The sequence below is a fragment of the Bufo gargarizans genome, chromosome 5, assembly GCF_014858855.1.
Source record: "Bufo gargarizans isolate SCDJY-AF-19 chromosome 5, ASM1485885v1, whole genome shotgun sequence".
Taxonomy (NCBI): domain Eukaryota; kingdom Metazoa; phylum Chordata; class Amphibia; order Anura; family Bufonidae; genus Bufo; species Bufo gargarizans.
Genome location: NC_058084.1, coordinates 172,981,353 through 172,993,378, shown reverse-complemented (window position 1 = coordinate 172,993,378; position 12,026 = coordinate 172,981,353). Strand labels below are relative to the sequence as shown.

At 42.6% G+C, this 12,026-nt stretch overlaps 1 protein-coding gene across 1 annotated transcript in view; it reads right to left on the bottom strand.

Annotated features, from left to right (window-relative positions):
* LOC122939370 (collagen alpha-6(VI) chain-like) overlaps positions 1–12,026 on the bottom strand; it is a 177,426-nt gene that overhangs the window by 133,829 nt on the left and 31,571 nt on the right. Inside the window, exon 11 of the mRNA XM_044295436.1 lies at positions 9,367–9,445. Coding sequence (XP_044151371.1) covers positions 9,367–9,445 — 79 coding nt within the window. The remainder of the gene's footprint in view (positions 1–9,366; positions 9,446–12,026) is intronic.

The window sequence follows — 12,026 nt, the reverse complement described above, 5'->3', positions numbered from 1 at the left end:
CTTGCCACTCTGTGGTCTCCTGATGCTGCTGCTGACATCTCCACATTATGGCACATTGTCACTCTGTGGTCTCCTTATGCTGCTGCCATCTCCACACTATGTCACCTTGCCACTCTGTGGCTTGCTGATGCTGCTGCCACTTCCAAACTATTTCATCTTTCCACTCTGTGGTCTCCTCATGCTCCTGCCATCTCCACAATATATAATCTTGCCACTCTGTTGTATCCTGCTGCTGCTGCCATCTCCACATTATGTCACCTTGCCTCCCTGTGGTCTCCTCATGCTGCTGCCATCTACAGACTCTGTCATTGTGCCACTCTTTCAAAGTGTTTTTTTTTCTGTTAAAATTATGGGTGACTTAAAAACTCCTTTTTCTGTATGGCCCGAATGACGAAGTGTGAGGTCGTGTGAAGTCGGAAAGTGTGAGAAAAATATATATTATGAAACAACCAGTATACAAAAAGTACATGAAAACAATGACAACCTACTGATGCTGCTGCCAGACTCTGTCATTGTTACACTCGGTGGCCTCATAATACTGCTGCCATCTACAGACTCATTGTGCCATTCGGTACCCTTCTCCTGATGCTGCTGCTGCATCTGCCACCTCCAGACTCTGTGATTGTGCCACTCGGTGGCTTTCTCCTGATGCCGCCACCTCCAGATTTGGTCATTGTGCTACTCGGGCTTATACTGCTGCCATCTCCAGACCCTGTCATTGGGCCTGCTTCCACCTCACCACAATGTCATAGGTCCGCTCTGTGGACTTCTCATGTGGTTCCCACCCTCCCCACTTCATGACTGGTCCAATATTCTGCCTTTTGGCCTGTCTGACATAATTTATTTGACCTTTCTTTTGATCTGTCAGAAGAAAGGAAAAATGAGACGCACAACGGATCCTCTATGTGTAGCAGCTGTAAGGCCTGTATGGTCCCATCAGAATTGGCTTATGATTTGGTAGCCAAAATCAGGAGTGGGTAGAAAACACAGAAGACATACAAATATTCCATTCATGTGTTATCTCTGTTTTACATCTACTCCTGTTTTTTTTTTTTTTGGCATTAGCAATACTGATGGATTATTGAGCAAATGCTGACAGAGTAAAAGCATATGCTCCACAGACAGGATCCGTTTTTTGTGGGTTATTTTTCTGACAGATCAGAGGAAGGGCAAAATTATCAGTCACGTCAACATAAATTTACTGCTGACACCCTCTCCACCCTATCAATTTGGCTCTACTTTTCACAACCAAAGCAGACTCCCTATGCGTGCTACTACAAGGCACAGTGTTCTACACTACTATAAAGGCTCTCAGTAGCCAGTAAATAGCCATTTTAACACAATTCAATGCGATTAAATTCGTATCGAAGCACATTTTTTTGAAAAATTCTGCAAACTGGCCAAATCAAATTTTTTTTAAATTCGCTCATCTCTAAATATAACCAGGAAACAGGTTGAATAATGGGGACAATTCGATCTGATAATTGGCAGCAGTCCTTGTAATGACTTATCTGTGCTTAACCCGCACCGAAAAGGCCTTTATGGGATTAGTGGACAACTGTTTTTTGACTTTCCACGATTACTCAATAAAGTGTTACCTAAGACAGTAGAAACAGGCCAGTTTTCTGTTTGATTCTAAGACTTGGTTGTGATAAAGCATAAAAAAAAAAAAAAATTCTCTCCATCTAGACACAAATCCAGTCAAGATTGATGCAAGTGCGGTATCGGCTGCATATTGAGCCAGATACTTCTGTGGGAACCGACCTGGCATGAACAGGCCTCTAGTAGCTATAGACAATGAGAAGACAAAGCTTCAAGATTGCTTGGAGCCCAAAAGAGTTGCAAAGTTCATCAAGTCTGTGTCACATAAAGTATTTCACAACTAAGTAATTTGGCCCATACTGCAAAAGGAGGTGTACAATCACCCATAAATTTGACGAAATAAAGCCAGTTTCGTATAACAAATTTCACCACTACGTAATTTGGCCCATATCGCAAATGGAAGTGTACAATCACCCATAAATCTGGAGAAAAAAAGCCTGTTTCATATAACAAATTTCACTACTACGTAATTCGGCCCATAGCGCAAAAGGAGGTGTACAATCACCCATAAATGTGACGAAAAAAAGGCCAGTTTCATATAACAAATTTCACCAATACTTAATTCGGTCCATACAGCAAAAGGAGGTGTACAGGCATCGAGGAAATTTCCCCAAAAAAGCCTGCTTCTCAGAAAAAATTTCACCGCAAAAAGGCCTTTACCACATATAACTGCACCGTTTTTAGCGCAAATAACTGCAAAACTGAACTGCGTATATATTTATCTTTTTGCACTGAAATAGGCCAGTAAAAGCTTTTAACGCAAATAACTGCAAAAGTGAACTGTGTATATATTTCTCTCTTTGTACTGAAATAGGCCAGTTAATGCTTTTAGCGAAAATAACTGCAAAAGTGAACTGCGCATATATTTCTCTTTTTGCACAGACCTAGGCCACATTAAATGCTTTTAGCGCAAATAACTGCAAAAGTGAACTGCGTATATGTGGCGAAAATAACCTCGCCACTGGGTTTTAGAGGGGCCTGTTTGCCAGCCTCTTGCCTCAGGATTATGGCCCATATACTAACTTTGAAGGAGAAGACAGACCGGCCGCACAGCCTATATCTGTGGATCTCTTTTGGGCAGGAAAGCCATGCTTGCGGTCGGCCAAATGTGACTTCCATGGAATTCGGGAACCCCTGCTCGGATCTGGGTGATTTTTGGATATGTTGTTCACCCAGATCAGAGCTATCCATGGATGTATTATGTATTATAAATTATGGGGATATGTGGGGTTTTGAGGTGTTTTCTGTGTTTTGGGAAAAATGTGTGTTTTCTGCCTGTGAGTGATAAAGTTAGCCCATTATGTTTGGTAATTGTATCACAGGCAGAGCCTATTGTGTTTTGGCAATTGTATTTTGTTTATGGCCTCAAAGACAATGACCATTGCATTTTGTTGATTGCGTTACAGACAGAGGGAAGGGGGCTTTGTGTACAATTGCTGGGAAGGTTTCAATACTGTAAGTACATGTGATTGGCTAATATATAAACTGTCACAGTCTTCCACAAGGTCCCCAGGGGGAGTGTCCCTTGCTAGGAGACCTGCATAAAAGGCTGAAAAATAACCCATTAAAGAGTTCCTGTTTCACCTTCAAGAGAGAGCCTCGTCTCATGTGTGTGGATTGCTGTACGCTGTATAATCTCTTGGCTATAACCCCTAGCTCTTGTAAGAGCTGTTCCTTGTTCCTGTGGTGGTTACTGTGTCGAGCGGAGTGCTTGGAGTCCTCGGCAAGCACTAGGAGCATCCATCAATGGAGGTACCCAGTCGGGGTGCCAGGAGATCTGTTACAGTATATATTTCTCCTTTTACACTGAAATAGGCCAGTAAACGCTTTTAGCGCAAATAACTGAAAAAGTGGACTGCGTATATATTTCTCTTTCTGCACTGAAATAGGCCAGTAAACGCTTTTAGAGCAAATAACTGCAAAACTGAACTGCGTATATATTTCTCTCTTTGTACCGAAATACGCCACTAAAACGCTTTCACCATACAGGGAGTGCAGAATTAATAGGCAAATGAGTATTTTGACCACATCATCCTCTTTATGCATGTTGTCTTACTCCAAGCTGTATAGGCTCGAAAGCCTACTACCAATTAAGCATATTAGGTGATGTGCATCTCTGTAATGAGAAGGGGTGTGGTCTAATGACATCAACACCCTATATCAGGTGTGCATAGTTATTAGGCAACTTCCTTTCCTTTGGCAAAATGGGTCAAAAGAAGGACTTGACAGGCTCAGAAAAGTAAAAAATTGTGAGATATCTTGCAGAGGGATGCAGCACTCTTAAAATTGCAAAGCTTCTGAAGCGTGATCATCGAACAATCAAGCGTTTCATTCAAAATAGTCAACAGGGTCGCAAGAAGCGTGTGGAAAAACCAAGGCGCAAAATAACTGCCCATGAACTGAGAAAAGTCAAGCGTGCAGCTGCCAAGATGCCACTTGCCACCAGTTTGGCCATATTTCAGAGCTGCAACATCACTGGAGTGCCCAAAAGCACAAGGTGTGCAATACTCAGAGACATGGCCAAGGTAAGAAAGGCTGAAAGACGACCACCACTGAACAAGACACACAAGCTGAAACGTCAAGACTGGGCCAAGAAATATCTCAAGACTGATTTTTCTAAGGTTTTATGGACTGATGAAATGAGAGTGAGTCTTGATGGGCCAGATGGATGGGCCCGTGGCTGGATTGGTAAAGGGCAGAGAGCTCCAGTCCGACTCAGACGCCAGCAAGGTGGAGGTGGAGTACTGGTTTGGGCTGGTATCATCAAAGATGAGCTTGTGGGGCCTTTTCGGGTTGAGGATGGAGTCAAGCTCAACTCCCAGTCCTACTGCCAGTTTCTGGAAGACACCTTCTTCAAGCAGTGGTACAGGAAGAAGTCTGCATCCTTCAAGAAAAACATGATTTTCATGCAGGACAATGCTCCATCACACGCGTCCAAGTACTCCACAGCGTGGCTGGCAAGAAAGGGTATAAAAGAAGAAAATCTAATGACATGGCCTCCTTGTTCACCTGATCTGAACCCCATGGAGAACCTGTGGTCCATCATCAAATGTGAGATTTACAAGGAGGGAAAACAGTACACCTCTCTGAACAGTGTCTGGGAGGCTGTGGTTGCTGCTGCACGCAATGTTGATGGTGAACAGATCCAAACACTGACAGAATCCATGGATGGTAGGCTTTTGAGTGTCCTTGCAAAGAAAGGTGGCTATATTGGTCACTGATTTGTTTTTGTTTTGTTTTTGAATGTCAGAAATGTATATTTGTGAATGTTGAGATGTTATATTGGTTTCACTGGTAAAAATAAATAATTGAAATGGGTATATATTTGTTTTTTGTTAAGTTGCCTAATAATTATGCACAGTAATAGTCACCTGCACACACAGATATCCCCCTAAAATAGCTAAAACTAAAAACAAACTAAAAACTACTTCCAAAAATATTCAGCTTTGATATTAATGAGTTTTTTGGGTTCATTGAGAACATGGTTGTTGTTCAATAATAAAATGAATCCTCAAAAATACAACTTGCCTAATAATTCTGCACTCCCTGTATAGCTGCAGCAGTGAACTACATATATATTTTCCTTTTTTCACGCACCCCCAAGAACAAATTGTTGGAATGACAGAGCTATATAATGGCTGTTTAGATCCCCCAATAATCTTTCCCTGCACTTGTAAATCGCTTTTTTTGAGGTTTTACCCATCACTGTCCCTAGCGCTTGGTCTGACGTCTCTCCCTGCACTAAGATGCTATTAAATGATTCCTCCCTATACTTTCCCTGCACTTATAAATCACTTTTTTTTCACAATGCAATGATGTTTTCCCTATCACTCTCCCTAGCGCCTGCAACGTCTCTCCCTGCGCTAAGCACGCTGGTGAATAGCAGTATCTAAGATGGCCGCCGTATTTATAGGGCTGTATCACAGGGCTGGCTGCTGATTGGCTGCATGCATGGCATTATGGGTGATCCTGCCTTCCCAGAGTTCCTTGCCCCATGTCCTCACACGTGTAGCCACCATTGTATCCACCATTTTAGGAAAAATTGTGATTCATTACCACGAGGAAATTCACATTAGTTGCAAATCAAATTTTTGGACACCGGCCACACATAGAATGAGCGTGCGGCTGGGCGCGCTCCACCCTCCGTTGCCATGGCAGCGGAGATGCCGAGCGGCTCCCCGCTCTGTGCGGAAGGCGCCTCCTGCAGCTGCCGGAAAGGAACAGGACATCGGTGGCGCAAGGGGAAGGATGCGCGTCTCCGGCGTCCTGTGACAAAATGTCTGAATAAAGAGAGGACATAGGATGGGTTATGTCAGTGGCCTTTGCCTGCCACCTTTCCACTCCTTAGGGTAGGCATGGGCACTGTCACTCTTACTCTGCTGCAGCTGCTGCTTCTTCTGTTCCAGTGATCCTCCCCTTCCCTCCAGCAGCGGGCGCGGCTGCTGAAGTCCCATGTTTGGTTTGCACTTGCCAGCTAGGCCTCTCCAGTATGCCCGTAGAGTATGCACATCTGTGCTACCCAGCTCTTAAAGGGCTACTAATGCAGCCCTAATCTTCACCAGCCAATGGCTGGCAAGCCTGGGGTACTTAAAGGGGGTTTTCTGGGTTCTCCTATATTGATGACTTATCCTAACGATAGATCATCAATATCAGATCAGTGGAGGTCCAACACCCGGCACCCCCACCAATCAGCTGTATGAGGAGATGGCACTCGCAGTGTGTATGTACTGTCTCCCATTTCTCTTCCTGCTCATCGCTGCTCTTACAAATGCAGCAGCGAACAAGAAGAGAGTGTCGGACCCCTGCTGATCTGATATTGATGACCCATTGGTCCACAAATGCATTGCAATATCGGATCCGTCTTTCTGGATGTCATCGGGAAAAACAGATCCGGTATTTATTTATTTCAAAGATTTAATGGTCTGCACATGCACGGGCAGAAAGAAAGGATGTATTTTGATGGAAAACTTGGCATTAATGCATTTTGATGGAAATTAATGCCGGATCCGGCATTCCAGCAAGTGTTCAGGATTTTTGGCCGGAGAGAAAACTGCAGCATGCTGTGGTATTTTCACCAGCCAAAAAACGCAACAGAATGCTCTCCATTCAGAATGCATTAGGATAAAACTGATCAGTTTTTTTCCGGTATTGAGCACCTAGAATGGAACTCAATACCGGAAAACAAAAACGCTAGTGTGAAAGTACCCTAACACGCTTACTAGCTATTGTCTTCTCTTCACTGTGCAACAACCTTGGACGCCAAACTAGCTGTTTTGTGTGTTTTAAGATCTTATTCCTCTAACAGATGTGCCATGCTTCCAATGTATCATTCCAAAAAAACATGGTAGATCCTGGCTGGGATCTGATGCAATGCCTGTGATATAGGTTGGCTGCAAGACATTATGGACAAGCCTGCTAGGGCGGGGCCTTGTGATGCTTCTTATGACTCATGCACACAAACGTATTTTCTTTCCGTGTCCCTTTCATTTTTTTGCGGACCATATGCAGAACCATTCATTTCAATGGGTCTGCAAGAAAATACGGAAGTTACTCCATGTGCATTTCGTTTACGTATGTCCGTTCCACAAAAAGCAAGAACATGTCCTATTACTGTCCGCATGAGGCACAAGGATAGTACTGTTCAATTAGGGGCCAGCTGTTCCATTCCGCAAAATACGTAATGCACATGGACGTCATCTGTATTTTTTGTGGATCAGTTTTTTGAGGACTGGAAAATACATACGGTTGTGTGCATGAGCCCTTAATCTTCTCTTTTTCCATGTATTGTGATATGTTAAATGGCAGATGCAATTTTGATTGACTTGTTGGAAAACCTCACATTTGTTGGAACCAAAGTATTTGGAAATTTCCAAATTAACTTGATTTATTTACAATCGATGCATTCATGTCTAGTTCAATGTCTTATAGGCAGATTTCTGTTCACATACACTGTAGTACTAATTTCTCTAGTAAACCTTAATTGTTCTGTCTTCCTTTTCCTTTTACTTATGCCATTAGTTTTCCATAAAGGTTAGTTGCCTTGAATATGGTCATTGTAAAGGTGCCCACATGGCACTTAGTCCTGCTTTTTAATTCTACCTTTCAATATTTTTTTAAACACTCATTTTCTTGAAATTGGTCTAATTTCTGAAGTCTTATATTTTGGGGATTATCACTTCATTTCTTGGAGAAAGTGACTTGTTGTTTTTCTTATCTTGTGTTAATCTAAAATATGAGGTCATAAAGAAAAACATGTTTTACTTGTTACACTTTTACTTGTTAATATATATATATATATATATATATATATACATATCATCAGTAAGAGTCAAAAGTGTTTCGACACACCTTTTCATTCCATGTTTTTCTTTTTATTTTCTACATTGTAGATTCACGTTGAAGACATGAAAATAAGGAAGGAATACATATGGAATTCAGTAGAAACCCACATCAAATGCGGTTACCGGGAGCAGGCAGTTCAGAGAACAGCCGCCAGGGGCCTTCATCGGGCTGTTCTTGGAACTGCCTGCTCCCGGTGACCGCATTTGATTTCAGACCGGCTCCCGGCACAAGTAAGGGCTTACCTGTGCATCGCCGGACAGGTGAGTCAAGATGGCAGCCCGAATGTGTTCGTTGGCGAACACTGCGATCTGACCATCACTGTTCCTCAGTAGCGGCTTCTTTGTAGCAGTTCAACCATAAATGCCTGATTCTCGCAATCTCTTCTGAACAGCTGATGTAGAGAACCGTCTGGTACTTGATCTCTATAAATCATGTATGTAGCCTCTAATTTTAGGTGGTGTTAATTTGCGGTTTCTGAGGCTGGTAGCTATAATGAATCATCTTCAGCAGAGGTAAGTCTTTGTCTTTTTTTTCCCCAGGAGGGCCTCATGGGAGCTAGTTGCATCAGTGTTTGATGGTTTTTAATGACTGCACTTGAGGATACATTCAAAGATGTGCTTATTTTCTAGACTGACTGACCTTCATGTCTTACTGTAATGGAGTATTGTTTCCCTTTACTTAGTTGAGTGGTTCTTGTCCTGACGTGGCTTAGAATAGGGTTTGCACTGTATGGAACTGTGTACCAACCCTACCAATGCACAACACAAATAATGATTTAAAATACATCATGAAGGCAAGGTGTTGTCAAGGCAAAAGGGTGATACTTTAAAGAATCTAAAATACATAATAAACATAGTCTGGCTTATTTAACACTTTTCTGTTTACTACCTAATTCTATGTGTTAGATTCATATTGAAGACATTGAAACAATGAAGTAAGTTGTGGAAGACATGGAATTAAAAGGTGTTTTCAAATATTTGACTGGTATGATATAAGTATACATAGTACCAGTCAAAAGTTGGACACACCATTTAAAAAAAGAAGAAATGTACATTTGCTACATTTGATCCAGATCTACATTACCACTGGGTCAACGTCACTGTTATTAGGATGAAATAAAGTCTACATGTCATTTCATTTGGTTTTTCAGAATAAACCAACATATTTGTCTACATGAGGAATAATGCTATATCTGTATATCTGAAAATTATTTGACTTGTATTCAACATTTTTCACCAGCTTTCCCCTCTGCAGGCTTCATCTCTAAATGTCAGTTTTCCCTGAGTTAGTGGATGAAGATTATCTGCTATGATGTCTCCCATACACAGCACACACAGAGAAGATCATGCTCTCCTATCTCCTATCTGGAGATCATTATACAGCAGTACGAAGAAGTATAAAGGAGTTGTACTTAATACTCACATCAATCTTTTTGTTCTTCTACCATTCACATTGAGACAATTTGATTTGAATTCTGGTGGAGGATATTTGTTTATTGACACTGTAAATAAAACCAACATATACACAAGATTAGTATTGTAAAAATAGTTTATAAAGCTGGCAATAAATTTGGCACCCACATTCTTATACATATTTTATCTTCTAATATCCTCAGCCAATACCTGCACTTGGCTCCAAAAACTGTATAAAAAATGACATGTTATTTTAGCTTGTTTTAGTAGGCTGTTATGTGGCCACATTTTAGTGTCCAAAATATGGCCACAATTGCATTGGAACCTCCTGTATTGTAGCTGGCCAGCTAGGACCTGTCCTAGGTTGCTAGTATAGCTTATATGTGTATACAGCTAGACCTGCCAATAGCCTTAATACAGTTCCCATGTTTATGTGTTAAAGACAAAAGCAGAGTTATTTACTGTGACTTCATGTTTTGGATGTCATATAACTGTTATATATTGTGTTCACAGAAGCAGAAAAAGATAATATGCCTTTAAGATTCATTTTGCAATGTCAGGTAAGCTCAGTGACACAGCAGAAACAGAAAGCATAGTGTTAATCTTTTGTTGCTGGGCAGAAGTCTAGACCAATCATAGCCAGCTTCTCACACAGCAAGAGTTTACATCAATCACAGCCAGCCTCACAGACAGGAGCTGAAGAGACATTCACTCCACTGTGAGCTGTTTTCTGGGAACAAGAGGCCAAAATAGGTAGTTAAAACAGTTATATAATGTTCATATTAGTATTGTGTTTAGAACTGTATACTGAACTAGATATATATATATATATATATATATATATATATATGTGTTTACTTATAGTTCCACCAATTGCAACCATACAATTGCAAATACAAATTGCAAGCATTTAGATTACATATTGCAATACAAATTGCATATAACCATACCAGATCATACTCAACCAATCTGCAAATAGTTACTGAAAACTGCAAACCCAGTTTAGGGCTCTTTCACATCTGCGTTCTTTTCTTCCGGCATAGAGTTCCGTCGTCGGGGCTCTATGCCAGAAGAATACTGATCAGGATTATCCTAATGCATTCTGAATGGACAGTCCGTCCTTCAGGATGCATCAGGATGTCTTCCGTTCCGTTCCAGAATGTTTTTTGGCCGCAGCAAATAGCGCAGCATGCTGCGCTTTTTGCTCCGGCCAAAAATCCGGAACACTTGCCGCAAGGCCGGATCCGGAATGAATGCCCATTGAAAGGCATTGATCCGGATCCGGCCTTAAGCTAAACGTCGTTTCGGCGCATTGCCGGATGCGACGTTTAGCTTTTTCTCAATGGTTACCATGGCTGCTGGGACGCTAAAGTCCTGGCAGCCATGGTAAAGTGTAGTGGGGAGCGGGGGAGCAGTATACTTACCATCCGTGCGGCTCCCGGGGCGCTCCAGAGTGACGTCAGGGCGCCCCAAGCGCATGGATGACGTGATCGCATGGATCACATGATCCATGCGCATGGGGCGCTCTGACGTCATTCTGGAGCGCCCCGGAAGCCGCACGGACTGTAAGTATACCGCTCCCCCGCTCCCCGCTCCTACTATGGCAACCAGGGGACTTTAATAGCGTCCTGGCTGCCATAGTAACACTGAAAGCATTTTGAAGACGGATCCGTCTTCAAATGCTTTCAGTACACTTGCGTTTTTCCGGATCCCGCGTGTAATTCCGGCAAGTGGAGTACACGCCGGATCCGGACAACGCAACTGTGAAAGAGGCCTTAGCCAGTAGAACTATTAAATCTCAGATGTACCTTTCAGAGAGATCATAAAGTGCTTAAATAACTTAAAGTGAGAGTATAGATACTCAGGAGAGAAATCTATCCACCATTTAACTTTGAATGACAAGATTGAACACTTGAACCACCATCTTATGCATACCGCCATTTTGTGATATCTTTTCAACACGTGTTATGTACATGGACTATCTGCTGCAGAGGTGGCAGTGTTAGGCTGCTTTCACACTAGCGTTCGGTATTCCGTTCGTGAGCTCCGTTTGAAGGAGCTCACGAGCGGACCCGAACGCAGCCGTCCAGCCCTGATGCAGTCTGAATGGAGCGGATCCGCTCAGACTGCATCAGTCTGGTGGCGTTCAGCCTCCGCTCCGCTCGCCTCCGCACGGACAGGCGGACAGCTGAACGCTGCTTGCAGCGTTCGGGTGTCCGCCTGGCCGTGCGGAGGCGTGCGGATCCGTCCAGACTTACAATGTAAGTCAATGGGGACGGATCCGTTTGAAGATGCCACAATGTGGCTCAATCTTCAAGCGGATCCGTCCCCCATTGACTTTACATTGAAAGTCTGGACGGATCCGTCCCAGGCTATTTCCACACTTAGCTTTTTTTTGCTAAAATAATGCAGACGGATCCGTACTGAACGGAGCCTCCGTCTGCATTATTATGGGCGGATCCGTTCTGAACGGATCCGCCCGAACGCTAGTGTGAAAGTAGCCTAATATGAAGAAAAGTTGAAGTTAATAAAGAAGTTATTTCAAGAATTTGGTGTGCTCTTTAAACCTACTGTTTCCATAGAACGGAGCTAGAGGAATTACAGAGTAATAGACTGTCTGGTTAGACTAAAAGTCAGAGATATTAAAATACTTCTAATGCCACAGCACAA